The 18,061-nt window shown below is 53.9% G+C and overlaps 3 protein-coding genes and 1 non-coding gene across 18 annotated transcripts in view; 2 read left to right on the top strand and 2 right to left on the bottom strand.

The window, feature by feature from the left end:
• LOC110469536 (discoidin, CUB and LCCL domain-containing protein 1) overlaps positions 1-5,289 on the top strand; it is a 10,365-nt gene extending 5,076 nt beyond the window's left edge. For 5 of the 10 annotated variants that reach the window (XM_085559944.1, XM_031506799.3, XM_085559950.1 and 2 more), the window contains 13 exons: positions 613-750; positions 1,193-1,244; positions 1,428-1,500; positions 1,667-1,800; positions 1,945-1,982; positions 2,101-2,295; positions 2,980-3,101; positions 3,186-3,354; positions 3,459-3,551; positions 3,745-3,835; positions 4,026-4,063; positions 4,230-4,346; positions 4,780-5,289. In XM_085559944.1, coding sequence (XP_085416070.1) covers positions 613-750; positions 1,193-1,244; positions 1,428-1,500; positions 1,667-1,800; positions 1,945-1,982; positions 2,101-2,295; positions 2,980-3,101; positions 3,186-3,354; positions 3,459-3,551; positions 3,745-3,835; positions 4,026-4,063; positions 4,230-4,346; positions 4,780-5,168 — 1,649 coding nt within the window. In that variant the 3' untranslated portion in view covers positions 5,169-5,289. The remainder of the gene's footprint in view (positions 1-612; positions 751-1,192; positions 1,245-1,427; positions 1,501-1,666; positions 1,801-1,944; positions 1,983-2,100; positions 2,296-2,979; positions 3,102-3,185; positions 3,355-3,458; positions 3,552-3,744; positions 3,836-4,025; positions 4,064-4,229; positions 4,347-4,779) is intronic. The other 5 variants (XM_085559945.1, XM_085559948.1, XM_085559946.1 and 2 more) reach the window with 4 other exon arrangements.
• On the bottom strand, positions 3,891-18,000 carry RAB42 (RAB42, member RAS oncogene family). Its single transcript, XM_021528385.2, has 2 exons — positions 15,282-18,000; positions 3,891-14,465 (listed from the first exon to the last, which is right to left on the bottom strand). The coding sequence occupies exons 1-2, from the start codon at positions 15,494-15,496 to the stop codon at positions 14,033-14,035; spliced, it is 648 nt and encodes a 215-aa protein (XP_021384060.1). The 5' UTR covers positions 15,497-18,000; the 3' UTR covers positions 3,891-14,032.
• On the bottom strand, positions 5,531-5,661 carry LOC116184441 (U11 spliceosomal RNA). The gene has a single exon (XR_004149210.1). It is a non-coding gene; the product is annotated as a U11 spliceosomal RNA (small nuclear RNA).
• On the top strand, positions 6,015-12,613 carry TAF12 (TATA-box binding protein associated factor 12). 6 transcript variants are annotated; one of them, XM_085559958.1, is made up of 7 exons: positions 6,015-6,295; positions 6,811-6,909; positions 8,826-9,077; positions 10,255-10,332; positions 11,080-11,194; positions 11,382-11,470; positions 12,153-12,613. In XM_085559958.1, exons 3-7 carry the CDS (start codon positions 8,910-8,912, stop codon positions 12,186-12,188), a joined length of 486 nt encoding a protein of 161 aa, XP_085416084.1. In that variant the 5' UTR covers positions 6,015-6,295; positions 6,811-6,909; positions 8,826-8,909; the 3' UTR covers positions 12,189-12,613. The 6 variants fall into 6 exon arrangements, with proteins under 6 accessions (XP_085416084.1, XP_021384062.1, XP_021384063.1 ...); XM_021528387.2 differs by lacking the exon at positions 6,811-6,909 and having other exon boundaries at positions 6,015-6,097; XM_021528388.2 differs by lacking the exon at positions 6,811-6,909.
• Positions 18,001-18,061: the final 61 nt, after the last annotated feature.

Genomic DNA, 18,061 nt, shown 5'->3' with positions numbered 1-18,061 from the left:
CAGTTCTGTCCCCAGCTGGAACCAGAGATATCCCTAAGGAATCTGCCTGCCTGCTAAGCCAAAGTTTTAATGAGGGAGATAGAATTGCAAATTAATGTGTTTAATGGGGGGAGGGGGCAGTTTAGGAGGCAGCTTCAGCAGCATCTATGAAAGGGGATATGGGGAGGAGACAAGGACACAGCTTCCATTTTGGGGTCCCGTAGGGTGATGCCGTGTGTACCAGTCTCTGCAGTGGGGGATGGAGTGGCAGGTGCCCAGTGAGGGCAATGGAGCCACCCTGGGCATGGGACCATCCTGTCATGAGGTTGCCCTGGCCTGGGACCACCCTGGGTGTGGGACCATCCCAAAACATGAAACCATCTTCAAGATGGGACCAGCCTGGCATAGGGCCATGCTTCATGGGACCGCCCTTCAGCACCCTGGTGCTGAGACTACCTTGAGGATGTGCGGATGTGGAACAACTCTGGGACCACCCTAAGCACAACCCAAATGCCTGAGCCTCCCTGGTCCTGGCAAGGGCCAAGCCAGGGGAGGTAAAGTCCTGGGGTCTGGGTGTCCAAGCATGTCCCCAGGGACCCCAAATCCTCTCCTTGGTGCCATCCCTGCTGGCAGGGCCCTACTGCAGGAACTCCATCCCTTCTGCCCCACTCCTGATGACAAACTCCAGCACTGTGACCGTCCTGTTCAACAGCACCAGCCACCGCTCAGGACGAGGCTTCCTTGTGTCCTATGCCACCTCACAGCACCCAGGTATGGGGTCAGCATCCCCTGGCATGCAGAGATACCCCTGGGATGTATCCTGGCCCATGCAGGGATGTGGAGGAAGCTCCTTGCTGATCCCAGGATGAACTTCCATTGCCCTGAGCTCTCAAACTTCCATGTTCTCCCTGACTGAGGGCAAACATGGGAGACCCACAGGCCAGCTGGGACCCCTTTGAGAACCCTGAACCCCCAAGTCAAGTGGCACCCCAATATCAGGAAAAGCCACAGGCAGCATAGATTGTGCCATGGGGCCAATGGCTGCAGGGATCAAGGGGCCATCCCTCCCTGCCCCTCCAGACATAGGGGCATGAAGGGCAGAACCCAAATGAGGAGCAGGATTCGGTTGGGAATGAAGTGCCCTGAGGCAGAAAGGAATGCGTGTTGTGGGGGAGGTGGGGGTCCCTCACCCTGTGGTGTCCCTGCCTTGCAGACCTGATCTCCTGCCTGGTTCGAGGCACCCACTACACCCAGGAGCACATCAGGTGAGTGGTCGGAGTGGGGAATTGTCCCATTTTGGTGTCCCTTCCGCAAGGGGTCCCCATCAGCCCTGGTTTCATCTCCATCCCTCTCCTGACATGAAGCTCCGGTGGGATGGGGAGCAGAGTGGGTATGAAGAGGGGTTGGATGGGAGGGAGCCCTGACCCACCCCTTACCATGTGTTTCAGTGTGTACTGCCCTGCGGGCTGCAAGGACATCCATGGGGACATCTGGGGCAACCCGAACCAGGGCTACCGGGACGTAAGTGTGGGCACCATGGTACACCCACCGGGGATGGTCCCCACAGCACATGTGGCCACTGCTTGTCACCCTCAGCAACCCAGAGGTGATGAGTGTGGCCTTGAGGTGCCCCACGGGGTGCTCAGGCCTGCCGTGGGGGGCTGCCCTTACTCGCCACTCCCTGCAGACATCAGTGCTGTGCAAGGCAGCTGTGCATGCTGGGGTGATTGCGGATGAACTGGGCGGGCAGGTCACCCTGTCCCGGGAGAAGGGGATCACGCTCTATGAGTCAGCCTTTGCCAACGGGCTCCGCTCCAAAAGGTAGGTGAGGAGTGGCTGGGGCTGCACCCACATGGAGCTGCGGGACCCACCTGCACTGACACTGGGAAACTGCCACCCCTGAATTCCAGAGACCCCAGGGTTTGTTCACCCTGTATGATGCTCCCCCTCCTTTCTTCCACACAGGGGATCTCTCTCCGAGAAGCGACTTGTATTCCACAAAGGTATTTTTTTCCCATTTCCCCTGAAATTAAGGCATGATTTTAGCTGTTAGACCTGCTGCCACTCCCCTGTGCCTGGTTGGGGTTTCCGGGTTCCCAGTGTGCTGTCTCTTGTCCCCAGCTTGTGATGATGTGCTGGATGTGGTCACCTTCAATGCCTCGTCCTGGTGGCATGAGGTGGACGTCCTGGGCCAGGACCGAGCCTGGGTGGCCAAACAGGCAGCACTTAGCACCACTGGCCACTCCTGGGCAGCTGAACCTGGTGCCGAGGCTGCCTGGCTGGAGCTGGACCTGGGCACCCGAAGGAATGTCACAGGTGAGTGTTGGGCTTCAGAGGGGAACAACAGCTGCCTGTGTCCCCATGCCACCCTGACCACTGTGCTCCCACTGTGCCAGCTTCACTGATCCCCACAAAACTGCCCATGGCAGTTGCACCCCAATAATTCCCAGGATACACTGGAGTTCATTGTGCTGTAGTTTTACTGGTGCAAACTGGGATGCAGAGCACACCAGCTCTTCCGGCTGCTCCTGTCCTTCTCTTGTCCCTTTGCCCCCCTCATCTGCAGCCATTTCTGGGATGAACAAGTTAATATTATGCTCTTGCATCTGGTGCCAGTGAGTGTCTTTTGTGCAGCCTGAGCCTGCCAAAAGCAGGGGCTTTGTGTGCCAGTGGCTGGCGACCGCAGCAAGGAAAATGGGAACATTGTACGGCCAGAGGCTGGAGGAGGGGGGAATGCAGGGCTGGCAGCCAGGGCTTCAGGTTGTCAGTTTATGGGTGTAGACCAGAGCATCCCACACTGGAATCTGCCACCCAAACCCCCTCCCAGGGTTAGAAAGGATCCCCCTCTGCCAGGTGACCTTTCCTGCCCTCCTAGTCCTTTCCCAGCTCAGTCCTGAGTATCCCAGAGATAGGGGTTATTCCAGCTGGGAGTAGAGGGCAGCCCATTCCCAGCCCTGCAACCGCTGACTGACCGTGGGGAACCCCCTCCTGTATTCACAGGCATCATCACAAAGGGCTCCTCTGAGCAGCATGACTACTATGTGACATCCTACCGTGTCTCCTCTAGCCGCGACGGGAAGAATTGGAGACCCTACAGAGGCAGCAGGGGTCAGGAGGACAAGGTGGGCATGGGGAGAATATCATGGGGCTGAGACCCCCTGCCCATGGATATTTAGCCATTGACACCTTTTCACCTTCTCTGGTAGGTGTTTGAAGGAAATGCTGACAGCCAGGGGGAGGTCTCTAATGTCTTTATCCCCCCCATCATTGCCCGCTACATCCGTATCACACCACACAGCTGGCACCAACGTGTGGCCCTGAAGGTGGCCCTGGTGGGCTGCCAGCTGGCACGGGTCCGCGTGCCCCATCCCTACGGTGAGACCCTCCACAGAAGCTCACACCCCCATGTCAAAACATCCTCCTGGGGCCTTCACCACCCTGGGGGGTCCCACAGTCACAGTCCCTGCTTTGTCCTGTAGTGCCCAGTGTCCCCAAGGAGGTGCTTGAACCCACCAGCCACCCAGCCAGCCACACCCCCATCCCTGGCATCACCCTGGATCCAGAAAAGGCAGGTGGGTGCCATGGGGGAGATGTCCTTAGGGTGCAGCATTGTGTTCGAGGTGCCACTGGGGCTTCATCCCCCCCACCCCATGGGAACACATTGATTTTCCTCCTCTAGTGGCCCTAGGTGGGCTTCTGGCAGTCATGGATGCAAAGGGGTGGGATGTGGGGGCACAGGGCGCTGACACTGCCCTCCCTCCCCAGGCTCCACACTGCTGGTGATGCTGCTTATTGGTGGCTTTGTGTTCCTCTGCTCCTGCCTCCTGCTCCTGGCTTTCCTCTGCCACAGGAAGAGGTTAGTCCTGTCTTGTCCCCTGCTTTGCCCTGGGGTACTTGGCATCACCTCTCCAAATTCCAGCAGCTTCATCTAGCTGCTCACTGCGTCCCAAGGGGTGCAGCCCCTAAGGCAGTGGGTGTGAGGAGATGTGATGGTGGGCACAGGGTATCTGGCACCTCTTGCCCCATCTTGCCTCTCCCGTTGGCAGGAAATCAGCAGTGGAGCTGAACTGCGGGATCACAAAAGGTAAAAGGGTCCAGAACTCCTCCCCAAAATCGGAGGTCTGTGTGCTGTGGGGTGCAGCTGGTTTAACTGGTGCTGCTGCCAAGCTTGGACTTGTCCCATGCCCCAGGGGCACCTGCACGTCCAGGTGACAGTCTGTGACAACCGAGGGTTTCCTCTCCCTGCCCAGGGTACCCCATGCTGGAGTCCAGCCAGGTCTGCTCCCTGCAGAGCCTGCCAGCCCCCAGTCTGGTGTCCTTCACCATGGCCCCCACACCAGGGGACCTCAGCTGGACCCATTCGCCAGGTAACAGGCACTGGTCCCTCAGCCTAGAGCTGGAGTCGAATCTTCCTGATTGCACCTCTTTCTCCATTCTGGTCTGACCCCTCCTGCATCGTGGTCCTGTGCAACAAGGAGGCCCTGATAAATTAGACATGCCCATTTAATTATTATAATTTATTATAATTTATTGTAATGGCACCACACATTATTTAGTAGTAGTAGTAGTCCACCTCAATTACAGCTGTTGGCACTGGAGAGTGAATGGGGACAGCAGGAGCCACTCTCTGTGGTGTGGCAGAGGAATGTGGGGTCTCCATGGGTGGGTTCCCTGTGTTGGGTGGGTTTTGGCAGTTTTTCTATCCCTGAAAGTCCAAACATGCTCAGATTGTCAACCCAACCTCATGCACCTCTGCTGCAGCACCATGACCCTCCTGACATGGCAGCCTCTCTGTTTCAGGGTACACTGAACCAGACCTAGTGCAGGTGAGCCCCAGCAGCCAGACAGGTCCCTCCACCTTCAAGCCACTCCTGGAAGAGGGCTACACTCTACCACTGGTCCTGAACCACTATGACATCCCAGGGAAGCACCATGAGTATGCAGAGCCACTGCCGCCAGAGCCCGAGTACGCCATGCCATTCAGTGAGCTGGAGCCCACTGGGATGCGCCACAGCACTTGTATCATCGCAGGACCTGCTGGGTGCTCCCCGGTGCCGTACCAGACCCCTGCCCTGCAGCCCGGGGAGCTGCTGGCTGGGGTGGAGCGGACTGGCAGCCCCTCCTCTGAGGGGTCCTGTGGGTTGCCTAGGCACTGTCCCCTCGCACATGTGTACCACGAAGCTTTGTGAGGAGGGGAGCACAGCGGCACAATATAGGGGGGGGAGAAGGCGTGTAAAGGAAGATCTTTTTGTGCTCGCAGTGGGCTTTTTAAAAGTAATTTTATGTAAATACATGTTTAATATATAGAAATATGTGGACTGGAGTGCCCTGTACTGCCTGCTGGCTAGGGATGTGAGATGTGACCAATCCACCTAGGTCAGGGTGTTACAGTCCTTGTGCCACCTTTCCCACTGCCCGTGGTGTCAAAGCCTCCACCCTCACCAGCCGCGGAACCCCTGGCTGAGCCAGGACAATACACCGGGACACCACAAGCCCCTCGCAGCGGCAGACGCCGCTCACAGCCCGTTCGTCCTCTGCCGTTCACCGATGCCGGGGTGCCAGAACAAGCGGTTACCAGCAGCCCTCACTCACAAAAATTGTGCTTCCGAAATCTCTTGATGTCGATTCCGCGGGGGTGGCGCACGACCCCCCCCCGTGCCACACACGGCAGAAGCCCTTTTTGAGAAATGCGTTCTTCCCCACCCAAAAGGGGAAAGCGCCGGTGTGCTGGTAGGACAGGGCGACACACGCCGCGGCTACTAAACATGACGTTCGGCATATGTATTTCTTCAGCCTTCATCAACTCATTTCTTACCGCCGTTTCTTTTGTTTTCCCTCAAAAAAAGCGCCGTTTTCTCCGCTTTTTAGCTGGCCAGGGTTATGCAAATCGCGCGGGGCATGCTGGGCACACTCTTCCCTAAAGCGGCGCGGGGAGGGTGAGGGCTTTTGGCGGGAGCGCCGTGGCGCACGGGCCCGCGCAGGCGAACTCGCTCCTGATTGGCGGCGGTGCGCGCGCGCGCGGGGGACTCGCTCCCGGCCGGAAGCGGAAGCGCTGCCGGGTGTCGGCTGGCGGCGGAGCGAGCGGCGGGGACGCGGAGCGCCCGCGGGCCATGGGGAGGTACGGGGGGGCTCAAGGGGGCTGCGCGGACCACCTGGGAATTCCACACCGGCTGCTGCAAATCCGGGAGGGAACACAAGACTGAGCGCCGAGTCGGTCCCGGTGGCGGTCAGTGACCTTCGCTCTGCCTCGCGACTCCCGGCGGGGACGTTCCACACCGGGAGGGGGATTCGTTCCCATCCCGGCAGTCTCCGTGGGGTGAGCGCTTTAAGCTGCGGATGTTCAGCCTGGAGAAGAGAAGGCCCCAGGGATATTCCTAGAGCCCCTTCCAGCTGAAGGAACTCCTGGGGAGCTGAAGAGGAACTTTGGATAAGGACCTGGAGGAAAGGGAGAAGGAGAATGGCTTCCCATTGCCAGAGCACAGGGATGGTTGGGATATTAGGAAGGAATGCCTGTGAGGGTGGTGGGGCCCTGGCACAGGTTGCCCAGGTAGACTGGCTGCTTCATCTCTGGAAGTGCTGAAGACCAGGTTTCACGGGGCTTGTAGCCACCTTGGACAGTGGAAGGTGTCCCTGCCCATGGCAGGGGATGGAGTGAGATAACGTTAAAATTTCTTCTCACCCAAACCATTCTGAGATTCTATGATTGTATTTAGATATTTGGCAAAAATCGCTATGGTTAATGGAAGTGGGAGCCCCCTGAGCACTCCAGTGAATTTGCTGTTTGTCATTAACTTGGATTTTAGTTAAGGCTCTAATGCTGTGCTGTTGCAGAACTGAACACTTTGTGGTGCTGATTGCAGCACCCAAACCTCCTCTTGCCCTAGAGGGAGCTGCTGCTGTGAGGACCTGGGCTTACCTGCACATCAGCAGGTACTAGGATGCTCTGTTTCCTGGCAGAAAAATTTAGTTTGATCATATTTTTCCTCAGAATCCTGTGGGATTCTTGTCCTCTGTAGCAGCAACTGTGTGATCATTTCTGACAATGCAGTCTGTGGCACTGTAGAGTGGACAATTTGTCATACTGTGTCCTCTAACTAGCTTATATAGAATGCGTGATACAAAAAATATCTGGTGTTTCTGTAGGAATGAGAGTTATGTGAAAGAGGAGGATGCCAGAGTAGGTAATACTGACTGGTGACATTCTGGGAAGGGTGGGGGCTATGGCTTCTCCACTCACTGGGCTCACAGCAGTTGCTGATGTAATTAAAGATCTAGACACTCAGCTGTAAGTAAATGGGGCTGGCATGTGAGACTTACCTTGTGAATCTGTTCCTCCCATGAGTTTTGTGTTCAGGGATCTTAGTGGCATGTGAAGTATGCAGTAATATCTGGGAATAAACCAAGAAAATCACTTTATGCTGCTAAAGTGCTTCTGCCCAAGGATATTGGAGGTTTGTGTTGGAGGATTTTGGTGTTTCCTTCCCTGCATAGGGAAGGGTAGGAATTCCTGCTTTGTGGACCTGTGAAGTGAGGCGTAGGGTGAACATCCTGAGATCAACCACAGCTAAAGCCAAGACTGAAGGTCCCTCACAATCTTGTGCTGGACTTCTCAGCCAGAAGTGCCAGCTGAGGAGTTTAGGGTGTGAGCATAATAATTTTCCATTGTTAATTCAATTAAAATGCATCTGGAAACTTGCCAAAGGCACTGCAGAAGGGTGTCAGGGACATAAATTCCCCTCAAAGGGCTCCATGTCTGTAGGTGCATGAGTATGCATTGGAGTGAAGCACTAAAGCTTCTAAATTCTCTCATGTCCCTTCTTGTGTGGGTTTTGATATTAGTTAATCCAAACTAACCAGGCTTGTTTTGATGAAGGGAAATGTCTATTTGTAGATCAGGGAGCAGATACTGTATGTGAATGTCCCATAAAGCTGGTAAAACAAACTCTTCTTGTGAGTTCAGCCTTAGCTGATCAGCCCCACTATGAGAGGCTTTGCCATCAAACTGTTCCTTAAACTCTCTTTCCTATGACAGACCCATCGATGCTACCCAAGGTGGTTATGGTAGTAGAAGGTGCAGGGTTTGGATGCATTTCCTGTTGTGGAGGAGTGAAGATGGAGCAAAACTTCATTGAGCATAAGGCTTAGAGCAGAAACAGAGGAGGTGCCAGTCAGTGTTCACCCCATGACCAACAGCCTGAGTAACTTCAGCACCTGGAGCATCTGTGTAACCACACAATCCACTTGCAGTTCACTGCTGGGTGAACTCCCTCTCCATTTCCTGTGGCTGTCAATTGCCCAGTGTGGACAGATTGTGTTCTCAGAATACAAAATGAACCAATGTTGTCAATCCCACATGGAGAGGTTACTATAGGTCAGGCTGTGAGCGTGATGCTTCCAAAAGTGAGATCCCAGGGAGGCTGGGTCCTGCTTTCTATCCAGGGCTCTGGATTGTGGGGATGAAGGATTCCATGCTGCTGCAGCAGGAACAAGCCATGTCCTGCAGTTAAATCTGCTCTGAGTGGTCTGTTCTTTGTGGGAAAAGGGTTCAGGAAGGCTGTGTGAGGTGGATGTGGAGGGGTTCAGCTCAAGGGATGAATGGGTGGGTGGGTCAATGCTGCTGTCACCAGCATGCAGCCACTGTGATGCTGAAAAATTTAATTTTCTGTACACCAGGGAAGGTTTTCTCTGCTACTAAGCATCACTTCTCCCTTCATCCTGTGAGCAGAGATTTCTTATTTATAAACTGCAGGGCCTGTCAGAACACTGCAATTTTCTCTGGACAAAGACCTGTTCACCCTGCTGAATTCCTGCTATTTACTAACTGTGGCTTTCCTCTCCCTTTCCAGTTGATTGGTTTGGATCCCCACAACCCCAAGAAGAAGCAGGACCTAGACAAGCTTTATGATTTAAAAGCTAAAGCCCAACAGATTATGAACCAGTTTGGCCCTTCTGCCTTGATCAACCTCTCCAACTTCTCCTCGATCAAGCCAGAACCAGGCAGCACCCCCCCACAGAGCTCCATGGCCAACAGCACCACTGTGGCAAAGATGCCAGGGACGCCCAGTGGAGGAGGGCGGCTCAGTCCTGAAAGCAACCAGGTAATTCCATCCCGACTTTGGGACAATAGGGATGATGCTTGGGCATCACAATTATCACAGATTTGCCTGTGGCTTCATTCGCCTTCTTTAAATCACCAGCAGAAATATAATGTTTATTAAATTATCAGTTTCTGAGTGAACAAAACTTCCTTACAGAGTTCCTCTCTCCCAGGTGCTTCCTGACTGGATGGGGTTTGGATGCTGTAGGTGTAGAGCTTTTTCCAGTCTTAGGAAAGTGTATATTGGGGTGTGACAGGGGAAGTTATTTTTAAATGAGGTTATAGATGGGAAAAATGTGGGGAGAATTGGGTGGTGAGGTGAAGGTTGCCCAGAGAAGCTGTGGCTATCCCATCCCTGAGAGTGTCCAAGACCAGGCTTGGAGCAGCCTGGGATAGTGGAAGGTGTCCCTGCCCATGGCAGGGGGTGGAATGGGATGAGCTTTAATGTCCCTTCCAACTCAACCTCGAATGGAGCCTTTGATGTACATAAACCAAACTGCTGCCTAGGGAATGCTCCAGCATTGCTCTCTAATGGCTTTGCTGGCACCCAGACTCTTAGGAAGTGCACTAAACCCTAGCATGAAACAGCCACAGCAGTGAAGGAATGAGGAAGGGCAGGAATTTCCCATCTGTGTCTGGTTGACCGACCAGGCTGACAACTTCCATCCATATCTTTTAAGACTTAGCATCCTGTTGTTCAGCCCAGTGTGGTTTCTGCTCCTGCCACATCTGACTGCCCTGGAATAACCCAGCACTCCCACAACTCTGTTTTCCATGTGAGGCACTAAAGCTGATAAGTGCTAGAGCCATGGAAATGCTTCCCCCATGCCCTGGGCACAACTTTAGTCACTGCTATGCTGATTGCACTTGCTGTCTGCATCTTAACACTTGTAGTTTTGCCTTTTCACTCCTTGCCAGCAGCATTTTTTTTCTGGAAACATTTATTCTGGCTGCTACACTCCAGTTGCTGTCCAGAGCAACCACTGGTGCTTGAAAATTACTCCTCAACACCCGATATTTCTTATCTCTGCCATTCCTGAGCTGATAGACTGTGTCAATAGTGTGACTCGGCCCTGGGGGCATGGGGGAGGAGATGGTTGTGGTTGTGGTTGTGCTCCACCGGCAGCTTCTTTGCTGGAGCAGGGCAGTAAATCCTTCCTCTCCTCCTACACGCTCAGGTTTTAACCAAGAAGAAATTGCAGGACCTGGTGCGTGAGGTGGATCCGAACGAACAGCTGGATGAAGATGTGGAAGAAGTAGGTTCCAACCCGTGGAAGGGACTGCAGAAAGAGTTCATTTGTAATTTGTCACAGATCAGTGGCCCTTTGTCCAAGGAGGGAGCATTGGTTCATGTAACACTTATTGTCCTATGCAGCCTTCAGCAATCCCTGGTCTTCTGCATTCCAGTCCCAAAAAACAGCAATTGCAGCAAACACCTATGAAATCCACTCCTTTGAGTGGAATTTTGGACACCACAATTCAAGAAAGATCTAAAGCTATTGCAGGACTCCCAAAGGAGACTCTGAAGATGGGGAAGGATCAGGAGGGATTGAGGGCACTTGGTGTGTTCAGCTAGAGCAGAGGAGATTGAGGGCAGAGCTCTGTGGGGGCTGCAGCTCCTCCCAAGAGGCAGTTCCGACCTCTGCTCCCTATGACAGGGACAGGAGCCAGGGAATGACTGGAGCAGCATCAGGCTGGAGATCAGGAAAAGGTTCTTCCCCCAGAGGGTGCTGGGCACTGACCAGGCTCCCCAGGCAATGCCAGCTCCCCAGGCGGCCAGACTCAAGGAGCATTTGGACAACACTCTCAGGCACAGAATGGGGATTGCTGGGGTGTCCTGTGCAGGGCCAGGAACTGGCCTGGATGATCCTTGCAGGTCTCTCCCAATTCAGGACGTTTTGTACTTCTAAATACCAGCTTCTGAGGGCTTGTTTTAATCTTCTCACATAATTTCAACTGCTCAGTGCTGACCAGACTGGTTGTTGCCCTTGTTCCAACCATAGATGCTGCTACAGATCGCTGATGACTTCATTGAGAGTGTGGTGACAGCTGCCTGCCAGCTTGCACGGCATCGCAAGTCCAACACTCTGGAAGTCAAAGATGTCCAGTTGCACCTTGGTGAGTGACTCTTATCTGGTTTTTTTCCCTTCTACCCCCAGCTCTCAGCTCCTCCTGGAGTCAGAGTGCAGGTGCAGTGCTGTGGTGGAAGCCTGTGAGTACATAATATATCTCTGCCTGTGGCAAGGGGTTGGAAATGGATGAGCTTTAATGTCTCCTCCAACTGAAACCATTCTGTGAATTCTAGAGCGCCAGTGGAACATGTGGATCCCAGGCTTTGGTTCTGAGGAGATCAGGCCCTACAAAAAAGCCTGCACTACAGAAGCTCACAAACAGGTAAGGAGCCCTCACAACACCAGGAATTACTAGGAATTACATGGAAGGCTGGTATGAGGATGGTGGTCATAGCCTCCTGGCACTGAATTAGTGGCCTCTTCCAAAGTCATTCAGACCAGAAATTACTTCCAGAGCCTCCTGATCTGTTTATGCAGTGGGCAGAGGTTGCTGTGTCTCCTCAGCTATGTTGGCTTTGCCCAAGAAGAAGCAGCTCTTTGTGCTGAGGAGCTTGGGAGGGTTAAAACCAACTAGGAGCTGCACACAGGCACTTCTCGGCTGCCCCTGGCAACTCCATCTCTGTGCAAAGGGACTGAAAACACCCTTAATTTTGCTTTTAAGCTGCATTTGACCATTGGTTTTTAAGCCATGGTCAGAGCCTAGAAGGAGCTGCCCTGCAGTGGGTTCATGGGTGATGCTGCAGCTTCCACTGGGCAGAGAGGGTACCTTGAGATGGGCTTTGATTCCACTGACCCAGGTTGCCAAGGGGAGCAGCACAGATACTTCCTTCTCCTCTTCAGCCTGGAACCCCATTAAGATTCAAACAGACCTGAAAGACCTGCGTGGAAGCAAGTCAGGCAGCGTCCTGGGAGCACCTGGGATGCCTTGTTTCTGCTGTGGGTGGTTGTGCAGTCACCTGCTCTGAGCTGCTCAACTTCCCATGGTTTTCCGTCTCTTGTTGCAGAGAATGGCACTGATCCGCAAAACTACCAAGAAATAGCCCCTGGACAGCGCCAGAGACACCACCAGTGCAGTTTGGGATACCTGCCGCTCCACTGAAGCTTCCATGATGTCATCTGTGGGATATTTTTTAATGCTTTACAGAGAAGCATCTATTTTTTATTAACGGTGCAGCAATATCTTTACTTGATGAGGAGACCTGCCAAAAACAGTCTACACCCTGTTATCGTTCCTCCTCAGAGTGTGACATATCTCAAACAGACTTACATTTGTGACTTGAAAGTGGTTTATCGTACAAGGGTTTATCCAAGGGACAGAGCATTTGATAGTGTGTGGACAGTATTAGAAGCATCTGTAGAGGTTTTTGTTTCCTCCTTCCTGCCCCTACCTGCTCCAGTACTTTGTAATGTCAGTGTTTATATAAATACTTGCATTTGTTTTACATTAATAAAGAAATTAATCTAATCTGCTGGCACAGGCTTGTGCTCTTTAGGGTGGCAGGGGAGGGTACCTGTCACCTCGGCTCTGTGGTGCTGTTCTGTGAGGGATCTCCTGAGAGTTTACAGGGAGCAGAATCATGGAATATCCTGAGCTGGAAAAGATTCCCAAGGATTATTGAGCCCAGCTCTTGGTCTGCCCAGGATGCCCCACCAATCCTACCCTATGCCTAAGAGCACGGTCCAACGCTCTTTGGAGCTGTAGCAGCCTTGGGGCTGTGCGTATTCCCAGGGAAGCCTGGTCATTGCCTGAGCACTCTCTGAGGGAAGAGCTGTTTCCTAATATGCAATCTCTCCCTCCCTTGACACAGCTTCAGCTGTTCCTTTGAGTCCTGTCTCTGGTCACAGGGAGCAGAGATTGGAGGTGTCCCCTATGAGGAGCTGCAGATGCTGGTGAGTCTCCTATTTCCCCCAGGGTGAACAAACCAAGTGCCCTCAGCTGCTCTTACATAGGTTTCCTCCCCTCCAGACCCTTCTAGACCACAAAGATTTGGCCAGTCCCTCACCTACCAGTCAGGTCACTTCCCTCCTGACCTTGAACCTATTCCTGGGATATTTGGACTGTTGGGAGGGAGATGTTGTGACAGAACAGGAAGTCAGAGTCCCCCAGATTCTGTCTGTACCTGGATACTGAAAAGGCCACATGCCCCTGACTGTTCCTGTTGCTCTGCTCAGACCTCAGGGAAGCTGTGGGGGCTGTTGTGGGGATGCAGGAGTTGACAGCACTGCAAACCCCTGCGTGACAGGAAGGCTCCTGCAGCCCTAGGCTGAGCTGGACTCATCCTCCTTGTCCAGCGCTCTGAACGCTCCTGGTACCTGCAGGGGAAACCAGGGTGGGTGAAATGATTCCATGATCATCCGGGGCTCACTCCTTATGTCGCTGTGGGATGAGGAGACTGGGGAGCTCCTTTCTGCAGACTTGTAGAGAGGGTTTGTTTTGGTTTTTTTTCAGATTATATTGTATGAAGATTAATCTGAAAGAGAAAGTGGGCATTTCCTTAGAATGGTATGTGGTTATTTTTGCTTTGGACTCAACTAGGCATGTACTCAGCCAGAGTGGCACATACATCATTTGAGTTCCATGATAAATTTGTCACTTTTAATTCTATTTGGAAAGACTTAAAGATTTAGGGCTTTATGACTGGGATCTCAGTCAGTACAAGAGAGAATAGGGGAAGGGGTGACATTGACCTCTGCAGGCCTGTGGGGTTCCACCTGGGGACTTCACCCTTCCAACATACTTCCTTTTTCCCAGGAAAACACAGGCAGGCAGACGGTGACCAAAGGTATTTAATATAGCTATGCCACTCCTGCCTGTGCCTGGCTGCTCCATATCCACTTCCCCTCCTGAGCCCAGCATGTCCCTGCCTTGCCAGTGTCCCCAGCTCTAGCATGAGCATCTCTTCCGCTTCTCCTCCTTCTCCAGTGCCTGAGCCTTGAGCAGTACTGGCAGTGGGCTGCTGCTCTTTACCCCGTCCCACGCCTCGCTGGCCACCAACCGCCCCATCTGCAGCGCTTGGTAAATGGCCACCGTCAGCATCTGGAAGGCCTGCACCACATTGGAAGCGTCTTTGGCTGAAGTCTCCACATACTGGACACCCAGTGAGGCCGCCAACTTCTCTGCCTCCCTCTGGCCCACCTGGCGCTGCCCAGCCAGGTCACTCTTGTGCCCCACCAGCAGGAAGACCATTCGGAAGGGCTGAATTGTGTCAGTCACCTCCTGGTGCCATCGCCGAATGCTCTCAAAGGACGTGCGGTTGGTGATGTCGAAAAGCAGCATCCCCCCAGCAGAGTTGCGGTAATAGGAGCGAGTCACAGACCTGGGATGGGGACACCAAGAGCAGGGGAGTGAGTGGCCCCTGGGGTTTTGTGTGCCACCTCGGGCATCATGTTCTCTGCCTACAGAGTGGCCCTGTCTGGGACCTGGTCCTGCAAGCAGCACCTTGTGCTCAAAGCACCATGAGAGGAGCGAGAATCAGCCTTTTGCTGTGTCAATAAGAGCTCCAGGGGCAGCTCTGTCCATGCTCAGCCACCAAAGCTCATATGTCTCCTGCAGCCACAGCCCCCCAGTGCCCCTGTGTCTGCAGCCGTGTCCCCAGGCCTCCACCATCTCTGCTGTCGTGGTCCTGGAACCCTTCTGTCCCTGCTGCCATGTCCCCAGTACTTTCCTACCTCTGCTGCAAAAGTCCTGGAACTTTCCCATTCCTGCAAACCCAGATCTGCCACTCTGCCATCCCCTGCAGCCACATCTCGCAAGCTTTCCTGTCCCCAGGAGCTGCCTAGCTGGTGGAGGCAGCCCCACAGTGAGGTGTGAAGGCTCCTAGCAACTGATCTGAGGAAGATATTTTGCCGAGCACTCGGTGGGCTCCCAGCTGTTTCCCAGCCCCTCTGCAGCTGGTGTGGCGGGGGGTTCTTGGGGGAGTACTATACCCCCTTTAAGAGCTGGAGCAAGGGCTTACAAGGCAGTCCCAAGGGCTCCTTTCCCTTGGCTTTTGACATGGTGGTTTCTCACCCAAAGGGTCAAGTGAGAACACAGCCACGTCAACAACCTCCTAGGGCTTGGAATCACAACACTCCACCCCAAATCTGGAGGGGGACACCCATCTCCACCACCCTTCACGACCCAATGGACCCACCTGAATCTCTCCTGCCCGGCTGTGTCCCAGAACTGCAGCTTCACTTGCAGCCCTGGCTCCAGCTCCACAAATTGGACGTAGAAGTCCACCCCCACCGTCTGGTTGACAGTGTCCAGGAAGACACCCTCGGTGTAGCACCGCAACAGTGAAGATTTCCCCACTGTCGAGTCCCCCAGCATGATTACCCGGAACTGGTACTGCCACCGTGGCTCCATCAGTGCCTCTGCCGGCAGCCAGGACCTGCCACCCCCGCACCAGGAGCGTGTTCAGGCAGGCAGGGAGCTCCTCCACCCAGGAGGCGTTCCCAGTACCATCAGTGCTGTCTGGCCTCTTTGGAGCCCCTTTGTCCCCTTTATTTTGGCTCCATCCAGATGGAAGCACTGATGGGTGCCTGCTCCCATTTTCCTATGGACAGGACACCCTGAAAAGTGTCCCAGACAAGGGGAGCTGTTGCCCCACCAGTGGTGCCTCCCAAAGAAGAGGATCCCCCATGCCATGGATTGAGTGCTGTGCCCCTGCCTGGGATGCAGTGCTTGGCACAGCCTTTATTTAGTGTGGAAAAGCCATAGGTTTATTAAAAACACTCAGACAGCAGAGTACTATTTTTTCTGAGTCCCCAACTTAAGGTTTGAAATAAACCCAAGCCCAGGTGGGAGACCCAGCCCCATAATCACCTAAGGGCTGCAGGTGCTGGGTGGAGAGAGAAGCATCCCCACAATTTGGGGTCCCATGACTCTGGTTGGGGCAGAGCCTGACGCCATCATATCCCTGGTGTGGGGCAAGGATTCCCCTGCCCAGTGCCTGCTGGATACCCCCAGCCAGTGTCTGGAAGGCCAACTTCACGTTGAGGTTGCTGAAGGCCGAGGTCTCCACAAAGACCATGCCAGAGTGGCAGCGAGGTGTCCAGCTTCCTCTGCTGACACGGCTTGCTCAGCCACCAGGTCACACTTGTGTCCCACCAGGACAAAGGCAGGCAGCTGGTCCCCCCCAGCCTCATGATACCACTCAGGAATGTGCTCAAAAGATGACCAGTTGGTGAGGTCAAACACCAGCAGCACCCCCGCTGCACTCTGATAGAAGGACCTGGTGATGGATCTGGGCATACCCAGCAGGTTTTCAAAGGATACTGGGAAGCTCTAACATGGACAACCCTAGGATGAAGCTTGGGAGATTTTTGGGTGACAGGTGGACCTCAGCAGTGGGAAATAGAGACCTGCCTTAGCCATTTACATGACCATTTTCTGTTCAACTTCCCTCTCCCCAGACTGGGTGGCTCCAGAGGAAAGCTTTGAGGTTTTCAGGGACTCTGTGGTACCATTTATCCCCACAACAGCCCCAGATGCAGTGGGGATGGGGCAGCACTGGATAGAAATACGGTACCACCAGAGCCAGCCCTGGGGTCCCCAAAAGGTTCCCAGGGATGGAGAGGGCCTGGGATCCCAGCTCCAGCCACAGCACTTTGGTCTTCAGCCCTTTGTGCCCCATTTAAACCTCTCTCATGCTCCCAGGTGCTCCTGGCTTCAGCCTGATAAAGTCAGGAAAGAAACCACCCAGCCCCAGCCCACCAGGACCCAGGACCAAGCACCCGGCCCTGCTCCCTTGCTGCTCCCCTGAACAGCTCCAGCAACACTGCAAGCTCAGCACAAGGTGTCACTGGCCCCTAAAGTATCACCATCCCAGTGAGCCATTGCTGCCTGTCCCTGCACACCCAGCTGGGGATTTACAAACACCCCAGGATGGGAGGAAGACTCGGTGCAGTGCTGGGGCCTGCATACCCCACCTCAGCTGAACCGCTCCTGACCAGCCATGTCCCAGAGCTGCAGCTTGGCCTTGACAATGGGTGGCATCAGGATAGTCCAGCTGTAGAACTCGACACCGACGGTGGGGCTAGTGGTGGCTGCCCCAGCAGGACCCCCACCTGGCCCATGAGCAAAGCAGTGCAGGAGTGAGGACTTGCCCACGGCTGTGTCCCCCAGCACGATGACACAGAACTGGAAGTGTCCCTCGGAGTCAGGGTCCTGGGGGAAATCTGTTACTGTCTCCATGGCTGAGCTGACCAGATGCTGACCCACTGCATTCCTGCCATGCTACTAGCAACAGGACAGGTCTCCACCCTTGTCCCCACCCCACCTCAGGACAGGAACAGCTCTGGCCCCACAGTCACCCAAGCAAACTGTTTGGGAGGGAGCAGCTGTCAGCTCCGTCCTCATCCTTCCTGGTAACACTGGTTAAAGTTTACATCTTCTTCCCAGGTGTACATCCAAAAAAGGGTTTGGAGCTTCTGCATAGCTCTTTTAACCACTCAAGAAAACCACTGATTTTTTACTTGCCTTTTTAATTCTCTTGTTTTTTAAACTATTTTTTTCCATTAACCTGTTTCCCAACCACCAAACTCCAAAACACAAACCCTAGCAACAGCCCAGCATTTCAAACTTTAGTTACACAGGTTCAGCTCTAATCACATTGGCATTTAGTCATTTGTTGTCACCAGGATGTTGCATTGCCACATGGCTGCTCCACATGCCCACCTCTACTGGCAGCCCCTCGTGTCTCACAATCCATTTTTCTCCATGGTGAGAAAACTGGCAACCAGAATCACCAAGGCCTTCAGCAAAGGGTGTTGGAACATCCCAAGGTTGCAAGGAGCTGCTCTAGCATCTCCATGAAGGCCCAGGTATTTCTGCATTCCAGGGACCCCTGCCAAGGGGTGCAGGGGACACCCCACTGGTGAGTGCTGCAGCAAGCACAGGAACTCGCTTCTGAGCACTGGTGAACTCCAC

The sequence above is a fragment of the Lonchura striata genome, chromosome 23 (assembly GCF_050655825.1).
Source record: "Lonchura striata isolate lonStrDom1 chromosome 23, ASM5065582v1, whole genome shotgun sequence".
In the NCBI taxonomy this organism is placed as follows: Eukaryota; Metazoa; Chordata; class Aves; order Passeriformes; family Estrildidae; genus Lonchura; species Lonchura striata.
The sequence above is the reverse complement of the archived record's forward strand: the minus strand, read 5'-3'. Positions and strand labels throughout refer to the sequence as shown.

Excerpts from the sequence above, each read along its gene's own strand:
- RAB42 (XM_021528385.2), bottom strand. The coding sequence starts at position 15,496 with ATGGAGCCACGGTGGCAGTACCAGTTCCGGGTAATCATGCTGGGGGAC. Across the intron at positions 14,466-15,281 it reads GCCGGGCAGGAGAGATTCAG|GTCTGTGACTCGCTCCTATT; the intron begins GTGGGTCCATTG and ends TCCCCATCCCAG.
- TAF12 (XM_021528387.2), top strand. The coding sequence starts at position 8,910 with ATGAACCAGTTTGGCCCTTCTGCCTTGATCAACCTCTCCAACTTCTCC. Across the intron at positions 9,078-10,254 it reads TCAGTCCTGAAAGCAACCAG|GTTTTAACCAAGAAGAAATT; the intron begins GTAATTCCATCC and ends CTACACGCTCAG. Across the intron at positions 10,333-11,079 it reads TGGATGAAGATGTGGAAGAA|ATGCTGCTACAGATCGCTGA; the intron begins GTAGGTTCCAAC and ends TTCCAACCATAG.